At 35.9% G+C, this 25,551-nt stretch overlaps 1 protein-coding gene across 2 annotated transcripts in view; it reads right to left on the bottom strand.

The window, feature by feature from the left end:
- CTNNA2 (catenin alpha 2) overlaps positions 1–25,551 on the bottom strand; it is a 1,546,517-nt gene that overhangs the window by 79,989 nt on the left and 1,440,977 nt on the right. For both annotated transcript variants that reach the window (XM_074196107.1, XM_074196106.1), the window contains one exon: positions 12,635–12,748. In XM_074196107.1, coding sequence (XP_074052208.1) covers positions 12,635–12,748 — 114 coding nt within the window. The remainder of the gene's footprint in view (positions 1–12,634; positions 12,749–25,551) is intronic.

The raw sequence follows: 25,551 nt of genomic DNA, 5'->3' as shown, positions 1-25,551 counted from the left end.
TGCTGTTTTGATTTTGATTCTTTGTCTTGTCTTCAATGTCAGGCATAATAATTATTGCTAATTATGAATTGCATAGCATTGGACTGAATTGAATGAAATGGAATTGAATTGTGTGATGTGGGTAATCATGCAATCACTCTGGGACATTATTTATTTGATTTTTTACAGGGGAAATAAGCAACATCATAGAAGTTTGAACTAGATGGTAGAATTTAATCCAATCCACTTCACTTTCATTTTATAGATTAAATAATTAAAGTTCAGAGAGGTTAATTGGGGTGTCCAGTCTTATGCAGGTAGTTACTGAAGGAGTTACAATTCAAATTTTCTTGACTCTCAGTTCAATACCATTTCTGCTATGTGATGTTAATATCTTTTTGATGGTCCCATAATATTTGGAAAAAATGCATTTCACTGCTCTCCTTGAACAATCAAGGCTGTGAGACTAAGTCTGAGTTAACCCCAAATTGACTGGTCAGTGCATCCAAACAAGAGCTCAGAAGAATCAATCCAACCACCAGTTTATTCAGCATTATCTACACATTATTTGTCAACTCCCCCTTTGCCCCATTTTGCGTATTCATTTGATTTTCTGAATGAATTGACCAAAATGTCCCCTTATTTGTTAAGTTGGCAAATAATTGGTTTAAATGAAGGTTTTCACTAGACTTGACTCAGTAGATTAGTTGTTTTCTTATTATTCAGTTATAAAGACCTCATTTAGATCAACTTTCTAGTTTTTAATTTTCTGTTATGACAGCAAGGAATCTTGGAGTCAGATCGCCATTCAAATTCCATTTCTTCTGCTCACACAAGCTGGCTGACCCTGAATACTCGCCTTTATCCCACTATGTCTCAGTTTCCTTATCTGTAAAATTAAGATAATATAGAAACTAATTACCTAATAAGATTTTAGTGAGGACTGAGATAATATGGGAACAATAATATTAACCTTTAAAATGCTATATAAATGTGAGCTTAACATGTAAAATGGGGTATATGGAATGAATGGCCTTTTTTATTTCCCAGCTCTCATTCTATCATACTATCTAGCTAACAGACTATTTCTGAAGGATATTTGTTTTGTAATATATCATTGGAGTTTGTGTCCTCTAAAAATTCAATTTAGAATATATGGCTAGCAGGCAGATGATGAGAATGGTAAGGAAGATTTCTCTATGGGATCTGAAGGTATATAGAGCCAGCCAGTATAGTGAGGAGGAGTGAATGTTTTATTATCATAATTATTATTATTATTATTATTGCAACTATTATTATTATTGTTAATAGTAATAATAAGCATTTATATAGTGCTATAAAATGTTCAAAGCACTTTGCATATGCTATTTAATTTGATTTGAACACAGTAGAAGGCTATGAGCCAGCGAGTGACTCATAAGATAACACTATAGCATAACTATGTAGTAGCATGGTATCATGGGAGATATCTAATCCAACTTTCTCTTTTTTACAAATATGAAAACTGAGATCCTGACACATTAATTGATTTTACTGTGGTCATAAAATATAGTATAATGTATGTTTTATATATATATATAGTCATATAATATAGTATAATATATTATATATATTCATATGGTCATATGACTATTAAGTAGCAGAAACAGTATTTGAACCTAGATTCCCTGACTCCAAATGTTATGCTCTTTCAAGTTACCAAATAGCCTTAAAATAAAATCTGTAAAGAGAGATACACAGAATCAACAAATTACCTAGATTTAAAAGAGAAGGGAGAAAGGTTATTGGGCATAAATAAATGAATCATTCATCCTGATTCAATAAATTAGGAATAGTGAAAGAAAGAGAGGCCCCCAAAGAGAAAGTTGTGGCTTCTAGGATCTTCAGATGAGGCAGAAATAGATCTGATAGAACAGTTTGGGGATATAAAGGAGTTTATTTGGAATACAGCAAAGGGTCCAATGACTACAAGGACACAGGTTAAGAGAGTAAAGAACTGAATTAAGTTGGGTTTGAGGAGTAGAAATGATCCCAGAAGAGAATGAACATTTATGAACTGATGGAAAAGGCATATAATTTTCCTAGAGCATGGGAAAGTTATATGACAAGAACCTAGAAAGAGAATAGGTTGGAGAAGCATACTGACAGTATGTAAGTCATATACTGTAGCAGACTGAAGTCAAGGCAACTCAACAAGCATTTATCAAGATACTCAATTAAGTCTTAGGGTACAATAAAAGGGGAAGCCTGCTCAAGAATCTCAGGCCTTTTGTAGAGGGGACTTGAAGAAAGTCAGGTAACCCGGCTCAGGAGGAAGAGCTGGGGAAGAACAATGAAGTAGAGTTGAGAAGGGACAGCATAAGGTACATCTATTTAAAAAGCAAAGCAAGGAAAGGGAAGGGAAGGGAAGGGAAGGGAAGGGAAGGGAAGGGAAGGGAAGGGAAGGGAAGGGAAGGGAAGGGAAGGGAAGGGAAGGGAAGGGAAGGGAAGGGAGAAGGGGAAGGGGAAGGGGAAGGGGAAGGGAAAAGGGAAAAGGGAAAAGGGAAAAGGGAAAAGGGAAAAGGGAAAAGGGAAAAGGGAAAAGGGAAAAGGGAAAAGGGAAAAGGGAAAAGGGAAAAGGGAAAAGGGAAAAGGGAAAAGGGGGAAGGGGAAGGGGAAGGGGAAGGGGAAGGGGAAGGGGAAGGGGAAGGGGAAGGGGAAGGGGAAGGGGAAGGGGAAGGGAAGGAAAGGAAAGGAAAGGAAAGGAAAGGAAAGGAAAGGAAAGGAAAGGAAAGGAAAGGAAAGGAAAGGAAAGGAAAGGAAAGGAAAGGAAAGGAAAGGAAAGGAAAGGGAAAAGACAAGACATAGATAAAGCAGGGTGATGGAGTGCTAAGGGTATACACCAACAAGGAGTCCAGTATAACTGGATCATAGAGTAGAAAATGAAAATTAGTGTGTAAAACAATTAGAATGGTAGAAAGAAGCAAAATTGTAAAAAGTTTTAAAAGCTAAAAAGTGGAAGTTATTTTTCATCTTTGAAATAATAGTGGCCTATTACATTTTATCAAGTAGGAGATCAACATAGATCTGAAATTTAGAAAAATCATCTTGACAACTGAGTGAAGGAAAAAACCATAAGTAGGAAGTGACTTGAAAGTGAAAATATTGGTGACACAGTGACCTTTCTTACTATGCTTGAAGTCAGACAAGATTTTACTCTGAATTTTCATGTCTTATTTATTCACAATTGAGGTTTCTTATACAGTCATTTTCAGATATTCTCAAATTTTTCTCCAGTTGCCTATTGCTTGCTGCAATGCCATCTTTTCCACCATTTTGTTCATTTACTCCCTTGCCAGAGAGATTTCTCAGAAAAATATAATTGGTGACTTCTGGTTCAACTATGACAGAAAGAAGAAGAAAGCCTCTGAAACCCTCCACAAAAGAAAATAGCTGGAGATTTGATGAAGGAACTTACCAGCATAGCAGGAAAGGTTTGTCTCACTGGTTAAGAGGGGAGCAGGGTCCAAAAGCAGTAGGAGCCAGTCTCAGAGAAGGGGGCCTGCATCAAGTCTTTAATCCTGGGGCAATCCTCCAGTGAGACCCCAGACTCCTGCAGACCAGCAGGGTCTCTAGGCACATGTGCAGGCTGGACATCACAGCAAGAACCCATCCCAGCAACCCAACCCCCAGCACACACTACCAGCAGGACCTTGACCTTGTTTCTACTCATTTCTAAATCCCTGCCCTAGAGTTAGCCAACAGAGAGACTATGCCCTTGGGGCCTGTTTCCATAACAACTCAGCAGCAGAGCCCCACTCCCAGGGACAGACCAGCAACAACATTACACTTCCAGGGCCTGTTGGAAGAAGTGGACCCATCCTTGGTAGAGACTAGCAAAAAGATGCTTTTTCCTGTTCCAGCCATTAGAAAGAATTTGCTACAATAACAGCCCATGTATAAGGCAACATTCTTGGGGCAGGTCAACTGCTCAATGCCCATATTGATGGGAGACCAACTGGGAGGCTCCCCCACCAATAAAAGACATATAATTAACCCAACCTGCAAGGAAAGAAAGTAGTTAAACTCTGAAGCCAAGTGAAATCTAGGAGTAAAACCCAGAGCTCTAGCCCCACAAAACTTGAAACAATGCAGAACTAGAATCCAACTCTTACATAAAGTCACAATAAAGTCAGAAAATGAGCAAAAAAAAACAAAACCCAAAACAAAGGAACAAACAAAAACAAAACAAAAACCAAAAAAAGAATAAATTTAGAAAAGGAAAATTGTATCAAAATGGCTAAATGTACAATTTCAGAGAAAAATGTAATCACTTCTCAGGCTCCAAAAGATATCTGGAAGAACCTGAAAAAGTCTTTTAAAGAGCAGATTAGAAAAGTAGAAGAAAAATTGGGAGAATAAATGACATTAATACAAGAGACTATTAAAAAAAAGTCAAATGTGGAAAAAGATATGTAAAATTTGCTGAAGAAAAAATTTCTTAAACAATAGAATTGCCAAATAAAAAAATGATACAAAAGATTTAAAAAGTCATGCAAATTCAATAATACAAATTCTAAGCAACAAGAAAAAAAGTTAAAGCTGAAATTCTGAAATTTATCATTGGAAAAACAGCTTCCCTAGAAAATAAATCCAGGAGAGAAAATTTAAGAATTAGTTGTCTTCCTGAAAGCAATGATAAAAAAAAAAAAAGACCTGGACAACATCTTTAAAGAATGTATCTAAGAAAACTGCCCACAGATATTGGGACCAGAGGGCAAAACAGAAATTGAAAGAATCCCCCAATCAACATCTGAAGGAGATCCTGAAATGAAAATTCCCAGGAACATCATAGTCAAATTCCAGAGTTCACAGATCAAGGAAAAAGTACTGCAAGCAGGCAAAAAAATAAAATATTGTGGAGCTACAGTCAGAATTACCCAGGATTTGACATCTTCAACATTAAAGAACTGAAGAGCTTGGAATATGATGACAGAAGGCAAATTAGGATTATAATAATCATATACCCAGAAAAATTGAATATAATTTTTGGACAAATATATATATATATAACCAGAGAAAGGACTTTCAAGAATTCCTAATTAAAAAGATCAGAACTGGGGGCAGCTTAGTGGTGCAGTGGATAGAGCACCAGCCATGGAGTCAGGACTACCTGAGTTCAAATCCATCCTCATACACAATAATTACCTAACTGTGTGGCCTTGGACAAGTCACTTAACTCCATTGCCTTGCAAAAACTAAAAAAAAAATCAGAACTAAAACAAAAAATTTGACTGCTAAATACAAAACTCAAGGGTAACATAAAGAGTTTAAAAAAGAACAATAAAGAGAAAATTAGGAAATTTAATTATGTTAAAGTTTATATTTGTATATGGCAAGATAATATTTGTATCTCTTGAGAACTTTATTATCATAACAGAAATTATATTGATAGAAGATAGATATGAGGTGATTTTGATGGGATGATACTCAAAAAATAACTAAAGGGGTAAGAAAGAAAATTGCAGTGGCAGAATAAGGAAGAGGGAGTATTTTATCCCACAGGGGATAAAGATATATATATATGAAAGAGCTCTTATAATGGAGTGAAAGATGGGTTGGAGGGAGATAGGGAAGTGGCAGGCAAAGTTAAAACCTTACTCTAATCAAAATTTATTCAAAGATGGGATAAAATATGCACTCAGTTGGATACAGAAATCTATTTTACTCTATAAATAGAAAAGGATGGGTAATAGAAAGGGCAGGGAAATTGATAAAAGGAAGGGTAGATTGGAAATGGCAGTGATCAAAAGTAAAACACTTGTGAAGAGGGAAAAGGAAAAGGTGGGAGGTAAAAGTAAAGGGAGGATAAACAGAGGATAAATGACGTGGAGGAAAATATATAGTTATCATAATTATAAATGTGAATGGGATGAACTTGCTCATAAAATGGAAACAGATAGAATGGATTAAAAACCACAAACCTAACATATTCTATTTACAGAAAATACATTTAAAGCAGAGAGATAAAAAAAGGGTAAAGGTAAGAACTACAGCAGAATTTATTATGCTTCATCTGAAATAAAGAAAGCAGAAACACCAAGCATGATCTCAAACAAAGCAAAAAAGCAAAAATAGATCTAATTAATAGATAATGAAGGAAACTACATCTCACTGAAGGTTACCATAGAAAATGAAATCATATCAATGCTAAATAAATAGATATAGAATCTAAATTTTAGAAGTAGAATGAGTTACAGGAAGAAATACATAATGAAACTATATTAATAGAGGACCTTAACTTTCCCCTCTCAGAAGTTTATATACATATATATATATATACATATATATATATATATATATATATATATGTCAAAGAGATTATAGCTATTTGTTGCAAGGATAATATATTATGAGCAGGTAGATTTGTACCAGGAATGCAAGACTGGTTCCCTATTAGTTAACCTATTAGAATAATCGATCAAAAAATCAAAGATATGATTATCCCAATAAATGAAGGGAAAAATCTTTGAAAAAATACTGCATCCACTCCTATTAGAGAGCATAAGAATAAATAGGTGTTAAATGGTAGGTAATATTTATCTAAAACCATCAGTAAGCATTTTCTTTTAATGAGGAAAAAGATAGAGACCTTTCCAATAAAATAAGAGGTCAAACAAGGATGCCTATTATCATCTCTATTATTTTAATATTCTAATAATTTTAACTGTGGCAATAAGAGAAGAAAAAGAAATTAAAGAATTAGAACAGGCAATGAAGAAACAAAATTATCACTCCTTACAGATGATATTATGTTCTACTTAGAAATTCTAGAGAAACAACCAAAAAAACCTACTTCAAATTATTAACAATTGTAGCAACGATGCAAGATACAAAATAAACCCACATAAATTCTCAGCATTTCTATATGTTACTGACAAAGTGCAGCTACAAGAGATACAAAGAGAAATGATATTTAGATGCATGCAACCCAGATAACAAAAAAAAAGACAGAAATTCCCTCAGATTCTACCTAAGACCACTCCAAATGCCTTCAAATTATGACTCTAATCAAATTCTAGAGTGGCAAAACTCAGTGAAAACTCTAATGAAACAATTTTCTGGCCTAAGATAACTTGGAAGGTTTGTAGCAAGGGTCTGATTCACCAGGTTTAGAAAGGGCCACAGTGCAGCCCAGGCTATACTGGAGTGGAGTGAACTGGCTCCAGTTCTCAAGGAACAGCCTAAGTGGAACCCAGGTCTCCAGGGGCACCAGGGTCCATGGCAGAAGGGATGGTTTCCAGACCTCTCAGCCCAGGAACTGACAAGGACAACTTGAAAGTTCAATGGGAAAACAATGTGGCACCAGAGCGTCAGGGTAGCCCCATCCCAGGAACAGAGCCATCCAGCAGTTGCTTCTATATCACTCAACCCACAGAGGGTAAGAGGATCGGGGAAGACTGCAGAGATCTTTCTGCTACTCCTGGGACAGTACTGTTGCTCTGCCCATACTCAAATCCTGGTCACACTCTGGGGCCCCATATTGCCAAAGCAGAGCAGAGACCCTCTTCACAATTCCAGGGAAGAAGGGAGTGCTTGTGATCATCCAAAAAACAAATCACAGGAGAGCAGTCAAAGTCTTTCATAAGAACTTGAAGAAATTGAGGTCCCTGGGGGTTGTCTCTGGAAACAACAGCAAAACCCTCAAAAGCTTGGGACGGTGAGTCTTCCACACTGGAAGCAGAGTCCCACCTTAACAAAGAGCTAAAATCAAGCCATAGACTGGGGAAATTAGCAGATAACAGAAGAAAAAGAATCTGACCATAGAAAACTATTTGGGGCAAATAAAGGATCAAAATACATACTCAGAAATTGATGAAGTCAAAGCTTCTGTATCCAAAGCTTCCAAGAAAAATATGAATTGGCTGCAAAGTATGGAAGAATTCAAAAGGAGGTACAGGAAAAATAGGGAACAGAAATGAAAGTGATGGCAGTAAAATCATGAAAACCAAGTCAGCAGTTTGGTGAAGAAAACAAAAAAAAATGCTAAAGAAAATGAAATTTTTAAAACTAGCTTAGGTTAAATGGAGAAAGCAGACCAAACAATCAATGGGGAAAAGAATGCCTTAAAAAGCAGAATTGATCTGATGGAAAAGGAGATTAAAAAAACTCTCTAAAGAATGGAGAATATAGAATAGAACTAAGGGAAGCTAATAACTTTGTGAAAAATCAAGAAACAATAAAACAAAACCAAAAGAATGAAAAACTAGAAGAAAATGTGAAATATCTCATTGACAAACAAGTGACCTGGAAAACAAGTCCAGAAGAGATAATTTTAAAATTATTGGGTTACCTGAAAGCCATGACCAGGACAAAAACCTGGACTTCATTTTTCAAGAAATTGCCCTGTTATCCTATAAATAGAGGGTAAGATAGTAATTTAGGAAATTCACAGATTACCTCCTAAAAGAGATCCCAAAATAAAAACTTTCAGGAATACTATAGTCAAATTTCAGAACTTCTAAGTCAAGGAGAAAATTTTACAAGCAGCTAGATAGAAACAATTCAAGCATTGTGAAAATACAGTGTTACACAGGATATTCTGGAAGGCAAAATGACTTGGGTTAGAACAGAGAATTAACTGCTTGGCAAAATGAACATCCTCTTTCAAGGAAAAAGATAGACATTCAGTGAAATATGTGAATTTCATACTTTTTCTGTTCAAATGACCAGGGCTGAAAAGAAAGTTTGATCTTCAAGTAAGGGAGTCAGGTGAAGCACAGAGAGGGGTGAATGGGAAGGGAAAATTAAGAGGGATTTAATGATGTTGAACTGCATGTATTCCTGCACAGGAAGATGATGCTGATGACTCATATGAACCTTCTCATTCATCAGAGCAGTTAGAAGGAGTCTATGTAGACAAGGCACAGGATGGAGCTGAATATGAAGGTATAATATATTATAAAGATAGATTTATCTCTATAATGAGATGAGAAAGAAATGTACTTGGAGAAAGGGAAATGAGAGGTAGAATGGGCTAAGATAAAAGAGACAAGAAAAAGCTTTTGCAATTTAAAGAGGGAAGGTGAGGGGTAATGAATGAGCCTTCATTCTCATCAGAAGTGGCTTGGAGATTAAATAACATACACACTTAATAGGGTATAGAAATCTATCTTACCCAAAAGAGAAAAAAGGAGAGGTAAGGGATGGGAGAAAGGCGATGGGGGTGGGGGAGTGGAATGGGAGTGTAGGTGATAAAATAGAGGGATTGTGAGAAAGGGTATTCAGATACTTTTGGGGAGGGACTGGGTGAAAGGAGAGAGAGAGAAAGAGAGAGAGAGAGAGAGAATAGAATAAATGGAGGTGGGGAGGAATAGGATGAAGGAAAATATAGCTAGCAATAGCAGCTATGGGAAAAAATATTGAAGCAACTTCTCTGATGGACTTATGATAAAGAATGTGATCCATACCAGAGAGAGTTGGGAGTATCTAACACAGACTTACGTACACTTATTTTTCTCTTTATTTTTCTTTAAATTTCTCTAACTTTGTAGGGAAAGGGGGGTTCATGTTTACTTTTACAGAAAGACTATTGTAGTAATGTGTAAATAAATAAATGAATAGATAGCTAGATAAATGAAAGAATATATTTAAAATAACTATAAACAAAATAAAATGTTGGAAATACACCTCCCAAGACAAATTCAGGAACTATATAGCTACAACTATAAAATACTTTCAACCAAAATCAGATCTAAACAACTGGAAAAAATATTAATTCCTCATGGATTCGCTGAGGCAATATCATAAAAATGACACTCTTACCTCAGTCTATTTATTCAGTGACAAACAAATTAGACTATCAAGAATTAATTTATAAAGCTAGAAAAATAAAAAGAAAATCCATCTAGAAAAACCAAAGCTCAAGTACATTAAGAAAATCAATGAAAAAAGGTGGGGGGGGAAAGATGAATTAGGTATATCACATGTCACAATGTCATATAAAGAAGAAAGTGTCAAGACAACCTGGTACTTGCTAAGAAATAGAGTTTTAATGGAATAGATTTAGTGTACATTATATTATAATAAATAATTATATGAGGAAACACAAAGATCCACATTTTTAAATCAAAAATTCATTATTTCACAGTGATAAAAACAAAAATTGCTGAAAAAAGAGAAAAACTATGGGAAAAAACTTTGTATCCACCAACATCTCACAGTGTATACCAAGGAAAATCAAAATGGGCACATGATTTATATCTAAAGGAAAATACCATAAACCAATTGAAAGCGCATGAAATAGTATATCTCTCAGATGTATGAATAATGGAAGAATTTGAAATAAGAAATACATCTGAGACCAAAGAGCATTACACAATGTAAAATAGATCATTTTAATTTATACAAAATTAAAAAGGTTTGCACAAGCAAAACCAATGCAAACAATTATAAGGAAAACAGAAAACAGGAGTGGAGGGTGGGGATTCTAACAAATATCTCTAATTAAGACCTCATTTCTCAAATATATAGAGAATTTAGTCAAATTTTTAAAAATGCATGCCATTTGGGCAGATAGGTGGCACAATGGATAGAGCACTGGCCCTGGAGTCAGGAGGATCTAAGTTCAAATCTGGACTCAGACATATAATAATTACTTAGCTGTGTGACTTTTGGCAGGTCACTTAACCCCACTGCCTTGAAAAAAAAGCCCACTAAAATACATATAGATCCCCAATTGATAAATGGTCAAATGATAGGATCAGGAAGCTTTCAAATAAAGAAATCAAAAGTATCTTTATTCATCAAAAAATACTCTAATTCACCATTGATCAGACAAAAGCAAATTCAAACAACTCTGAGGTATAATCTCATACCTATCAGAGACTATTATAACAAAATACAAAATGATAAATTTTGGAGGTAATGTGGGAAAACTGGCATAACTGCATTCATAGTGGAGTTGTAAACTGATTCAACCATTCTGGAAAGCAATATGGGATTATGCTCAAAAGAATATCAAAATTATGCATACCTTTTAAATCTAGCAATACATTGCTAGATCTATATCCAAAAGACATATAAAAATGAAAATAACCTATTTGTGCAAAAAAATGTTTATAAGCAGTTCTTATTGTGAAAACTAAGAATTGGAAATCAATAGATGACCATGAATTGGGAAATGGCCAAACAAGTTGTGGTACATGATTTGGTAGAATACTTTTATGCTATAAATGACAAGCAAGATTATTTTAGAAAAATTTGGAAAGACTGCCATGAAATGATGCAGTGAATTGAACAGAACCAGGATGCTATTGTACATAGTAACAGTAATATTTTTGATGAAGAATTATAAATGACTGCTCATCTCTGTAATATAGTGATCCAAAACATTACCAAAGGTCTATTAACCCTTAGATAAGAACTAATATTTTTTGAATACAGACTGAAACATGCTTTTTTCACTTTCTGTTTCTTTTAATTTAGTCATGTACAAAATGTACAATATAGACATGTTTCATATACTTGCATATGTATAGCCTATAGCTGAATACTAACCATCTCAGGGAAGTGGGAGGGCAGGGAGGAAGGAACAGAATTTAGAACTCAAAACTTTAAATGAAAAATGTAAAAAATAAAACAAAATAAAAGCACAATTGGTGATGAAGCAAGTCCTTTCAGTCTTGGACCCAAGAGCATCCCTGTTTCAAATCTTTTAAAACTCTTCCCCTCCTAACCACAAAACTTCAATCTGACATCATCTCTTGACTGCCCACAGACTTTTCTCTTTTTTTAGTTCAATAGATCTTTTTAATTTCTCTAAGTTGACCCAATTCTCTAAATTTCAACCCATCCTGACTTCACCATATACTTTCAAGGCCATGTGTTCATAGGAGCATAAATGTCAAACTTTAATGGACTTCAGAGACCATCTATCCTAACCCCTTACTTTATAAAATGAAACCAAGTTTCAAAGATGTCTCATCTTGTCAAAGGTCATCCAGATAATAAATTTCAAAGAAATAATTTGAATCTTCTCTGACTGTAAAGCCAATGCCATTATAGACCCTATCTCCTTCCACTTTCATCCAATAGTAATCAACCTTTTGATCTCCCATGCATCACCATAATTAATCAATCGGCTATCAATTATCAAGACCTCATAGTAAGCAGAGTCTTCCTCTAAGAGTAAACTAAACATATTCATCACTTGACCAATGTCTCTTTTAACTAAAGCACATCCATAACTCAATCACATTTGGATTACATTATATTCAGTCAAGTCGCTCTTATATTGACTATAGATGCAATGGATGTACCAAAGGATCATGGACATTGGGGTAAGTCAGAGTATAAATTCTGCTTCTACTGCTACATTGCTTAGCATAATTAGAGATTGAGATGGTTTGGCTCTTTAAAATTTAAGACATAAAAGAGTATATTGTCTTGCTTGATGATTCTATTTTACTTTTATTAATTTCCTGTATTTAAACGTGTTCTTGTTTCACTTAAGAAAATGAAAAGAATGATTTAAACAAACTCAAACACTAGGGTATTTTCTGTATCCTGACTCTCAAATTCCCACCATAGGGTATCATAATGGACTGTGATTGAGAATGTAACACTTTTCATAGAAGTCCTTCAAGTGTGATCCAAGGCCTTGATGTTTCCTTACCCGTGCACTCTGTCCAGCAATGAGTTGGTCATCTTCAGTCTGCACACTGGTCCGGCTACGTACATCATAGTCTTCCTGCTCAAAGTCTGAATCATCTTCTAATTCTTCTGGAGTCTGCGAACAGAGAGGAAGAGGGTGAGACAGGCTTATTAAGGATGACCACAACTAGCCACATCTTAAAGTTTTATTGAATATGATATCTTCCCTGGAAAGTGACATACTGACTCCTTCACTGAACTCTAGCCTGGCTGCAAAGGTAAGCAGTGTCCAAATAGAATCATTTCAAAATAAATTGCCCAGTAAGAAATCAGTAGTGGTCAGACTTTTAAAAAAGCCTGGAAAGATTTGCATGAACTGATGCTAGATGAAGTAAGCAGAACCAGAAGAACAGTATGAACATTAACAGCAACACTGTGAAATGGTCAACTATGATGGATGAAGTTCAGCTTCTTTCTACAGTTCAGTGATGGAAAATGTCAACCACAGTGGAAGCTAGGTGGTACAGTGGATAGAGCAAGGGCCCTGGAATCCGGAGGACCATAGTTCAAAGCCTGCCTCAGACACTTGATACTTCCTAGCTATGTAAACTTGGGCAAGTCACTTGACCTCATTGCCCACAAAAATAAAAACAAAAGAAAATGCCATTCATATCCAGAGGGGAAAACAAATAAGCAAAAAAAAAAGATAAACAACTATGGATTCTGACTGCAGAGCAAAGCATATTATGTTCACTTTTTAAAATTTCTTTTATGTTTCTTTTCCTGTATTTTTCTGAAGATTGCCTGTTCTTTGAACACATCATTTGGAGAATGATGCGTATTTTTGTCTAACTCTGTTCTCTGTAGATTTTGGAAATGAGAATTTTATCAGACATTCTTGTTACAAAAGTAATTTTCCCCATTATTTGGGATTCTTTCTATTCTTAGTGGCATTGGTTTTGTTTTTGAAAAATCTATTTAAATTTTTTTATAATCAAAATTATCAATTTTACATGTATTCCTTCACTTTAAATTCTTCCCTTATTCATTAATTAATTTAGAAAGGGATGAATGAATGAAACGATAAATAAATATTAAATTGTCCAGGTTCTCTTTCTTTGAAAATAAAGTCATTGATGATTGTTTATTTTAATTTGAACTTTTCAATACCTTATTCATGCTATACTTATCCATACTGAAATAAAAAGGGAGATGAAAATAGTGGTGGCTGGATGATGGTCAGATCCCAAAAACATGAATGTCACCATCAGATTTAAAAGAAATTTTAGAGGCCATGGTGCGGAATCCAAAGTAGAAAAATAATCTGAATCACAAACAAGCCTTTATATCCAACCCTCTAGAGATAGGGTAATTACCAGTTTTTGAGGTCCTAAAGCAAAACATTTCTCTTTTAGAGATTCATTTAATTATTCTTTCAGAAACTTTACTATAAGTCTCCTATAATTTCTAGTCACTATTCCTGGTGTCCTAAAGGAAGAGGCAGAACATACATACTTAAACCCTTTTCCAAGCCTTCTATAGTGGACAGAGATGAGGCTTTTCTATCAGAAGACCTGGATTCAAACACCAATTGGGGTGCTTCCTATCTGTGTCTTCCTGGATCTGTTTAACTTCTCTAGATATCATTTTTTTATATATAAAATGAAAAGTGAATCACTCATTCCTTCAAGGAGGGTAACTTTATAGCACAACTGCCTGGATTCATATTTTGATCATAATTAAAACTCAAATTTCTGTGATATTTGATGGATATTATCTCATTTTAGGAAATTGCTCCCTTATGTCTATTTTTCCAGGTATAGAAACACTTAGACTCAGAGTTTAAGAGACTTATTCATGGTCACATGGTTAATAAATTTCAGATATGGCATTGTAACCTAGTTCTAACTCCAAGTTCAACATGCTATCTACTATACAAACCTATCTTTTAAGTAATAAGAAACATTCCCATGCTGACTGTTAACTATATAGTCTGACACCTGCTATGTTATCAAAGTTCAGATTCAAAGAAAAGTGAGCACCAGCTAATGTTAGAACTGTTGCCTTTAAAGGGAGAATCTTGATATAAGTGGCCTTCAGGATGAATTGATCTTCGATTTTACAATGTCTTTTGCCCCCATTTTTTTTTTTGTTCTTTAGGTTTTTGCAAGGCACTGGGGTTAAGTGGCTTGCCCAAGGCCACACAGCTAGGTAATTATTAAGTGTCTGATGCAGGATTTGAACTCAGGTCCTCCTGACTCCAGGGCAGGTGCTCTATCCACTGTACCACCTAGCTGCCCCTGCCCCCATTTTTTGTTCACATAATAATTGATCCCTGAAATTCTACTTCAGGGGCTTAAGCCTTTAAAAACTGTAGAGATTGGAAATAAACCTGAGCTTTCACTAAGTAAAGAATTCCCAGGTAAGGAAACTTCCTCTCAGTGCAAGTCAAAACCTTCTCTGTTATTTATAATCTTAGAATGTCATTTACATAACTGAGAGTTAAAATGACTTTCCAAGGGCTAAATAACCAATATATCTCCTGGGAAAGAATAGGTACTCCTGTTTCAGAGGTCACCTCTCTAGTCAAAGAACCATGCTGACTTTAGGATCTTAGATTGAGAGCTAGAAAGGACTATATATGTCACATAATTCAATCACATTTTTCAGATGAAGAAACTAAGACTGAGAGGTAAAGTGCCTGGCCCAAAGTCACATCATTGGTATAGATAGGATTCAAATTCATGTCCTTAGAATTCAATACTCCTACTTAAAATGCAAATCAATAAAAGTCATTGCTAACTGTTTATACCTTAGGGTGAATGGAAGTTTAGAAGGATTGTTTTGAAAGTAGAGTTTGAGAAGGGAATGGATATTTAGAGGAGGTCCTTGTGATTCTGAATTGATTTCAGATGACTACTTGTCAAGAATATTATAAATGGAATACATGAATTGAAAGGAAATTGAATTGAAATAACTCTGAAGTCTTCCATTTCTAAGATTCTATGGTTCAAGGCTTGAGGGAGGGGGAAAGAAGGGAGAAGAAAGACTAGCATGGTAGGGATATAGAGATGACAATGATAAACTCAGATAATTTGCCCTAGCAATTGGGATTAGAAGGGCAGTTAAGTGAATAGCGTGCTGGACCTGGAGTCAGAATGATTCATCTTCCTGAGTTCAAATCTGGCTTCAGAATCTTATTAGCTGTGTGATTCTGAACAAGTTACTTAATTCTACTTGTCCCATTTGCTCATCTGTAAAATGAGTTGGGGAAAGAAATGTCAAACTAATTGCCAAGAAAACACTAAGCTGGGTCATGAAGACTCAGATAGGACTGAAAATAACAACGACAACGATGACATTTAGGGCTCCGAAAGCTCAGTTAATTTCTAACTCATTAAGAAGTAACTAGTTGAACAAAATGGTATCCTATCAGGTTAAACACAATAGTATTAGGTAAAATGACCTGTAAGGTCCTTTCCAGATTCAAAATTAGGAATAGAATAATTTCTATTAAAACCAACTTGATTCTTGGTTTTCTGGGTTAAGATCTTCATTTTTCAAGTAATATAACCAAAGATTGAACTCCTGAAACAGCCAATTCCAGTCATACCTAAATGAAAGGCCATTATTTCCACAATTTGCCTTATCTTGTCAAATAAGCCAGTCTAAATAGATAGACCATGAATCATACTTTTAAGGAACTACCAAGAAATCAGGTGATTAAGGACCAATTTAACTGAAAAAAAAATATTTCTCCAAAACAAAGCACAGTTAACTCTATGGCTTATATAAATTCATCTAAGGATAGATTCAATCTTGGATTTAAAGTAGTGATTATTTTATATACTTTTTATAAGCAAATTATAAAATCACCAGATTTAGAATTGGCAGAAATCTCAAATTAAATCTAACCCAAAACCCTCATTTTACAATTGAGGAGACCAAGACATAGGGAGAGGAAGTAGATTATGTAAATTTATATTGAGATCTGGGATAGAACAGCTAGGTAGTGCAGTCGATAGAGTCAGGAGAACCTGATTTCAAATCCAGCCTCAGACACTTAATGATTGCCTAGCTGTGTGACCTTTGACAAGTCACTTAAACCCATTGCCTTGGGCGGGGGGGGGGGGGGGGGATGAGAATTGAGAGTATGAATCCAGAATCTATGGTTCAAAAGCATTGCAATTTCTACTATTCCATGCTACTGGGATTGGTGAGACTTTAAATCATTCATTCATCTCACCCAGTTTCAATATAATAGTAAAATTTTGCATAACCATTTAGGATTTTCAAAGCACCATAGTTCATTTAACCATAAGTATCCCTTGAGACTGTTTGATAAAGAGATTCTGTAGGTACGTGAGGGTGCTCTTGATACTTTCATAGTAAGAGAGCCATTTCTGCTTTAAATGAAATTCAAATAAACTCATGCATTCATCATCTACTATATATAACAGTAGCAGCTAGGTGAGAGAGTGGATAGAGTCCTGGGCTGAGCATCAGGAAGAGGAGTTCAAATTCAGACTCAGAAACTTCCCAGTTGTGTGACTTTGAGCAAATCATTTAACTTTCTTTACTACTGTAGAAGGAAATGACAATGTCTTTGCCAAGAAAATCCCATGGGCTAAGGTCCATAGGGTCATGAAGAGTTGGACATGACTGAAATAAGTGAACCACAACAACTGTGGAGCACAGACAGACTTACTAAAGATGATGCAGTGATCAGCTGAATCATACCTTCTACCAGATGGAAGTAACAAACTGAAAAGAGTCATAGGGCAGATACATGCTTAGCTTTAATGAAAAATAGGAGGGACTTCTAACATATATGTAGAGCTTTGGGACTTACAAAGCTTGTTCTCCACAACAACCCCTGGAGATAAATAATATCCCTTTTTCACAGTTAAGTAAATAGATTCAGAGATACCAAGCTCCCAGGGATATCCTATTAGAGTCAGATCCAAATTAAAGTTACATAGAGGAGGGAAGCAGTGTAGTTAGTACAGTGGAAAGGAAAGACCCGATTTCCAAAGTTAACTCTACCATTTGCTCATCGTGTGACCTTGGAGAAAGTCCTAAACATCCAGGAACATATAGGATAACAGTATATTATTCACAGTTCCCAGCTCACATAGATACAGAGTGTATCTCCATCACTCACTTTCTACCTCTGTGACAATGAATCAAGTTTTGGTGCTAAGAAACAGAGCCAGTTCCAATTGTCACTACCAGGGTTTTGCCTCAGGTAGCCAAGAATGGAGGAGAGACTGGGGACAGGGGTAAAAGGGAAAGGGGGGTTGGTGCTTCAGGAGAGCGAGGGCTAATGGAAAACCATAAGAAATGAAGGAATAGTGTGAGGAGGAAATTCTCTACATTAATTGATATTTTCTGGAAAGAAGGAAGGGAATCTCTCACCCTAATGGTATGGGATGTCAACCCTCCAGGGTCATTCTGACATCACTCCTTAGTTTCTATGTACTTGATAATCATGCTGGTGTAGTTATACCTGATAGAGATGGATAGTCTGCACAAGGGTCTGAAAAGTCTGAATCAAGTAAAATGACAAGGAACTCCAGTGGTGGTGATGACCCTTTCTCTCCTGCATCTCTATTGATTTTGTCTGAGTTAACCATAATTCTGAGTCACAGAGATATTACTTATAATAATGGGACCATTAATGAGACCATGATCTTCTTTGGAGGAAGCATGATACATTAAAATGATGTATAGGCTATGATCATAGATTTGGAATTAGAAGCATTTTAAGGGGCATTCAAGTTCAACTCCCTTATTTTTCAAATGAGGAAACTGAGGCACAGAGATAGTAGGTGGCTGGCCCAGTGGGTAGAATTCGAACTCGCTTCCTGACTCCAAGAGCAGCATTCTATCTATTGCAACACCTAGTTGTCATTGTAAACAAAGAAATCTTCAGGTCAGATTCCAGTTCTGCTACTTATGTGACATTGGGCATATAACTCTCCAGCATCTTTTTTTTTTCACATGGAAAAGGATTTTAGATGAACCTAAAGGCCTTTTGAAGCTGTAGAACCCATGACTCATCACGCTGGTATAAAAGGTGACCTTCTCTATCAATACAATGTGAATTTTTCAAGACATCTTTTTCTTCTGTATCAAAAATGTTAATCTTCCTTCAAAAATCTACCAATCATTATTTTCCCAAAAAGGAGATATTAAAAGGAATAGGTGAAAAGGGAATATTTTTTTGTTTCCTTTATTAAATGAAAGTAAGAAAGTAAAAGGGGTGGTGTGTGTGGGAGAAATCTAGTTCAAAGAAGAGATTGCATTTCCATTGTGGACCCAGACAATCATCCCTGATCATTCCCCACTGTTTTCTGATGTTCCCAGGAACAATTACAGCTAGTTGGTAAATTCTGCTGACAGATGCAATGACGAGATTAGAAGCACTTTTCATCTTTATATCTTGAGAGAGAAAAACAATTCACTTAACAACAGAAGAATCAAGAATGTTGATAACTCAGCACCCTGCAGAGTGGAATGATTCCTGTCAGAAGACTTGGTTTCCATTTGTTCTTTTGCCCCGTATAACTAATCCTGTAATTTTGGACAAACTGCTTTTCTTATCTGAGACTCAGTTTCCTCATCTGTAAAATGGGGTACATTGCTTGACTTGCAAGGTTGTCTTGAAGATGTAATGAGAAAATGCTTGCAAAATACTTTATAACCTAATATCCTATATTTTATCATGGCTAGAATTGCTATAGTGATGTGAGGTTTGCAAAGATCTTATGCTACCCCATTCAGTCCTCACAATAAGGGCAAGTGTTTTAACTGTTCCCATTTTGCAGATAAGAAAACTGAGAGTGAGAGAAGCTATGGGAAATGCTCAGGATCATACAGATCGTAAAAGTCTGAGGCAGGATTTGAATCTTTCTGACTCCAGGATTAGCTCTCTCTCTCTCTACTATAGCACCAAACTATGCTATCAGTTTAGAACTAAAAGGACTTTGGAGATATCGAATCCATTTCCCTCATGTCCCAGATGAAAGGCTCAGCAGAAATGCCATGGCTTAGTTTAACAAAGGCAGTAAGCATCCCATTCAACACTGAAGGTAAGGAAAAACTGGGTTTGTATCTTTACTCTAAGCTTCCTAGCATAGTGTCTCTAACATAAAGGAGACTCTACAAATATTCATTGTTCTTGGGTTTTTTTTTAAGTAAGGCAAATTTTGTAAGGCAAATTAAGTGACTTGCCCAAGGTCACACAGCTAGATAATTCTTAAGTGTCTGACGCTGGATTTGAACTCAGGTCCTCCTGATCCAGGGCCAGTGCTCTATCCACCGATCCACCTAGAACAAATACTCATTGAATTGTGGTTTGGAACCCAGAAGGTCACATCTGAGATTGTTATAATAAAAGATAATCAGATTTGAGATAGTTGTGGTAAAAGAATCATAGTTTGAAACATTTTCCAAGCAAATCTGACAGACTATGTTACTGTTGCATTTAATTTAAGACAAAGAAGGGGAAGATCTCTTAGCTACAGATAGGTTTCTTCAGTGGAACATATGAGCTATGAAACAATTCCCACACACACACACACACACACACAAACACACACACACACAGACACAAACACAAACATACACACACAAACACATTTACATTCACATATATAGGAATAAAAAAACAAAAGAAATGAACAAGGATAGGTCTTGGAGATATGCCAGAAGTTTAGTAATCTGTAGCTGGCTTTGGAAGAGGAAAAATCTGGCAGCCTAGTCTTACTGAAGGACTAGAAGAGGATTGGGGAAGGAGGGAATCATAGGCACACAGTGGGTGGACATAATTGTTCATTTCACATTGACATGAAAACTAATTTAAAGATAGTCACTCATGCCAAAGGGAAAAGATATAGGGTGCATCTCTTTTTGCCTTTTGAACACTCACTGCTTCCTTGGCAGTGTACTGAAAAATAACTGTTTTGGTGAAATTATCTCTTTTTATCTTCCATGGATATGTACAAAAATGTACTAATTTGAGGGAAAAAAATTGATAGCTCTCTTCAAAAATAGAATGGCCCCCCTCATGAGGGACTGAGTTTCACCTCAGTCAAAATCTTAAAGTAGATGTTGGTTGTACATTTTGAGGTAAAAGATGATCCTTTTTTCCGGGCAAGAGTTAGACTAAATGGCCTCCAAGCTCTATTCCAACTCTGAGTTTCCTCAGATCCTTATGTTTTAAACATAGACACCCACACACATAGCAAGTCCACCCAAACAGTCCTCACAAATAGCTGTATGCATATGCAGTTAACTAATTGCATGTTAAATTGTAGCTTACTCATGCAGTTACTTTTTTTGAGTTAGCCACATATGAAAAGATCAGTGTATTTTTTTTCCCTTCACTGGGCATTCTTACAAGTTAAGAAAAGCACATGAAAGTTGGATAGACTCAGAAAAAAAAAAGACATGGAGATGATTAGGATTCTAATCATATTAGAGCTGAAAGGATCTTAAAGGAGACAGTGGAAAAGAACCTGGGGGACCTACTTCTTTAATGAGATTAGGATGATTTGTAATTAGCATATTAAGCATATGTGTGTATAAATGGTCCATCTAAAAATATTTGAAAATGTTTTATTCTCTTAGGTGTGTTAAATATATTACTGTAATTTTGATTATACCATTCTCACTATTAATTTGCCCAGCAAGGTTAATACTGTCAAAGAAGTAGCATGGTTCCATTGACAAAGATCAGAGCAATTCAGTTTGAATTGTGACTCTCTGCTGCATGTGTGATCTTGATTGTCTCTTCCTTTCTCGATACCTCAGTTCCTCATCCCTAAACTGAGGGGTTTGGATTAGATGACCTCTAATGAATGTCCAATCTCTGAGACATAGGATTTTGGTTTCTAAAAAATTATTATCATTCAGAGGGCAATGGAGAACAGCATGGTGGGTGCAAGCGGGCCGCCATACCTAATTAGTAAGAGATAGCAATAGCTAGCATTCACATATCTCTTTAGGGTTTACAGAATCCTTTCCAAATAGCCTATGTGATTCTCATATCACCTCTGGGAAGCAGGCATTATTGTTATCCCTATTTTACAGATGAGTAAAATGAGTAGGCAGAAGTTAAGGGTCTTTCCCAAAGCCATCCAGCTAGAAATTATTTTAGATCAGATTAGAATTCAGGTCTTCATGACTCAAGGTTTCATGAATCTATTATAATTTCATGTAGCCACAATATCATATAGAAGAAGCTGAGTAAAGGATGCCAGAAAATAATTGTACAATTGAGAAGGAAGCCAGGTTGGTTATGTATTGGGGAAAAGGGCATGGTCAACTCATGTGCTCCATTGCCAGCAGAAGATGGCAGAAATGGAAGGGATGCATTCATGATAAGGAAATCACAGAATCATTTGAGAAATTGAGTAGAGGTGAACCCCACCTCACTTGCAGTTGAATGACTGAGATAGTATGGAATAGTGGAAAGCATATAGGAATTGGAGTCCCTCTTCGGGCATTCATCATCTGCATATCCTTGGGAACTCATTCATTTTGCCATGTTGTAATTTCTTTAACAATAACCTAGGACAAGGAGTATACTAGATGATACCTAAGGGTCCTTTCATAGTGGGATTGACATAAAAAGGATTTAATATATTCTATGTTTAGGGGGAGTCTGATGATAAACATGGGAATTCACGGTGATGTCTAGGTTATCAGCTAAGTCCTCTTGTCAAAAATCTCTTGCTATCTATGATTATATCTCAAAGTTCACCATTAAAAACCTTTCCTTTAGATTCCTTAAGGCTTTTTGAAATATGAGAGACCCATATAAAAATGTAAGTGATCCTAGGGTAAGGGTTATCACATTTGGGTGCCCACTGCCTGAAATGCCTTCTTCAGAGATAGTTTTAGGTTAGGTCTGCTAAAAAAGGTTTATTATCCCATTCTTCTTCAGTTCTGATACATGGCATATGTGGATTACAGCAGCACAAGCCAAGGACATATTCTGGCACAACACAGACATATGTATTCATGATGACCACCCCAATTCTCTACACCAATGAAGAAAAAAAGGAAAAAGACACAGACACCAGCCGGAGGGTGCCAAGTCCAGATTATGCCTCCCAACTACAGCTACTCTTTCCATGAAATCATATCTACTTTTACTTTCATCACATGATTTTTGCCATACACATACAAACCAGGTTCAGCAAATAAACACCACCTGTTCTACTCTGTGAATTCCTTGTTTGGGAAACTAGGTGGTACAGTGAATAGAGATCAAGGACTAGAATTAGGAAGGCCAGAATTCAAATCCAGCCTCAGACACGTACTAGCTATGTGACCCTGAGCAAGTCACTTAACCTTGTTTGCTTCAGTTTCTTCATCTGTAAAATGAGCTGGAGTAGGAAATGGCAAAATACTCCCATATCTTTGGCAAACTTGCCCCTAGGAAGTGTCATTAAGTTGAATAAAACTAAATAGCAACAGACTTGTTTTAAAATAACTTTCAAAATTGATTATTCCACTTGCATTCTCCATCTATTTTTTATGCATTCAAAAACATCATTCTGCAGACTTCACGAGCTTTCTAGATACTTGAAGGTAGATTTTGATAACACATTTGGGTGCCCACTACCTGAAATGCCTTCTTCAGAGACAGTTTTAGGTTAGGTTAGGTCTGGTTCATGACTGAACTTGTTCATCGACTGTCCCCAAAGCCCAGAATTCCTTACCTCTTTGCCTCTACTTTATGGTTTCCCTGACTTTGTTCACAAACAAGCTAAAATCAAGTCCCATGATGTACATCGGAAACATTAACCTTAACAATGGTGTCTTGCCTCTCTTGAATAACTTCACTTTAGCTGTAAAATAACTTGCTTGCAAGCTTTCTCTACCTTTAGTCTGTAAACTTCAGAACAGAAACTATGTTTTTGTCCTTTATATCTCCAGTGCATAGCATAATATTTAACACATGGCTGGTACTCAGTGAAGTGTTGATTATTTTGACTTCACCTTTTTTCACAATATGTGACATATATAGTATTAAATATCATTATCTCAATTTCCTAGGTAAGGAAACTAAGGCACAGAAGGGATGCTCACTTAGAGTCACATGGTTAGCTAATGTCAGAGCCTTTTTTCTGCACATTGTGCAGCTTCTCTATCTTTGTCAAACCTTTATTGAGCATCTAGAGGCAGGGTGATGGAGTACTTGACCTTTCAAGGTCCTGTCCACTCTAATAACTCTGGGAAACACTGGGGTCCTTACTTTTCAACAGCACAATCAGTTCTTTGTTCGGAAGAAGAGAAAGCACATAAAGGAACAGTCAGCTTTGGAGATGATGGGAAACCACTTTTTTGCCTTGCTTCCCCAGCTCATACTGAATATATATAGAAGATTTTGCTTTAAAATTTTTGTTTAAAAATAGATATTTATACTAAAAAAGAAGGGATTATCTGAACATAAAATTATTATATAGTTGCTGAAAGAAATACAGTTTTAAAATGGATTGTATTCTTTTATGACTTAACAGACTACTTTCCCCAATATCTATCTAATTTTAAAATTAAATTAAGGATATGGGCTACATATGTGATTCGATATATATATATATGTATACATATATATATATATACATATATATGATACTATCATTATATATTTAGGTATATCTCCCTCATATATATATATATATATATATATATATATATTTATACATGTGTTTCTCAATTTTAAAAAATAAGAGAATTCATTTAAATCATATCCCATTTCTAAATCGTGTCCTATTTCTAAATGAATGGATTGATGTTCTTCAGTGGCAGCCAAGCTGTAATGGATAGAAACCTAGTTGGGGAATGAACCCAATGCCTGGGGTTAAGCCTGCCCCTGTCCCACACTGAATTTGTGAAATTGGACAAGTGTCTTAATTTTCTTTTGTTCTCATAGGACTCTGAAAAACTCAACCACTTGCAGATCAGTTGCTGATCCACATTCAGAGAAGGGAATTTATTCAACAGGCATTCCCGTAGAGCAATGAATCACAGCTCAGAAGAGACATTTTGTCTTTTGTAAAAAAGAAATTCAAGCTTGATTGGGCAAAAAAGATTCCAGGAAAAAATGCTTTTGTTTACTTGAGGAAAGCAAAAACACTTTCGGTAGAATGACCAGGGAAGACTACTTGGAGGAATCCTCCTCTGTCATCAGTGTCAACAGACTTGAAGGAAGATGATAGTCAGAGTTGGCGAGGGACTTTTCTGGCTTCCCATACAAATGATTATTTTCTTTAATGTAGCAAATAACGTAAATTGTCAGAAGTGGAAAACCCTGGGAGTAATAACGTCAGTTAGACAATCAATAAACATTTATCAATCTCCGATATATGCCGAACCCTGTTCTAATTCGGAGGCCACAAGGAAATACAAACACATTTCCTATCCTCAAGGAAGGCAAATTAGGTGACTGAATAGATGGAGAGCTTAGAGTCAGGAAGACCTGAGATCATATCCGGCTTCAGACAATCACTAGTTGGGTGACCCTGAGCAAGTCACTTAACCTCTATTTGCCTTAATTCACTAGAGAAGGAAATGACAAACCACTCCAATATCTTTGTCAAAGAATTCCATAGGATCTATGCAACCTTGACTAAAGGACAACAGTAACAAATCTCAAGAAATTCCTACCCTAATAGGGAAGAGGGAATTGAGGGAAATTTATCCATTTGGAGAGGGTATGAAGAATTACAGGAGATAAGAAAAGTGTTCTACTAGGATGAGATTCTAGTTTAAACTGAAAAGAAGCCAAAAGAACTCGCGCTCCGAAAATACAACATTGTTGGTATACTACCTTTCTTCATAAGATAATGTGTGATGGGGAAAAATGAATCATGTGAATTATCCAAGGTAGCTCAAAGGGAAGAAAATTAAAATCGGAGCCAGTGG

This window comes from Macrotis lagotis, chromosome 1, assembly GCF_037893015.1.
Source record: "Macrotis lagotis isolate mMagLag1 chromosome 1, bilby.v1.9.chrom.fasta, whole genome shotgun sequence".
NCBI lineage: Eukaryota > Metazoa > Chordata > Mammalia > Peramelemorphia > Peramelidae > Macrotis > Macrotis lagotis.
The sequence above is the reverse complement of the archived record's forward strand: the minus strand, read 5'-3'. Positions and strand labels throughout refer to the sequence as shown.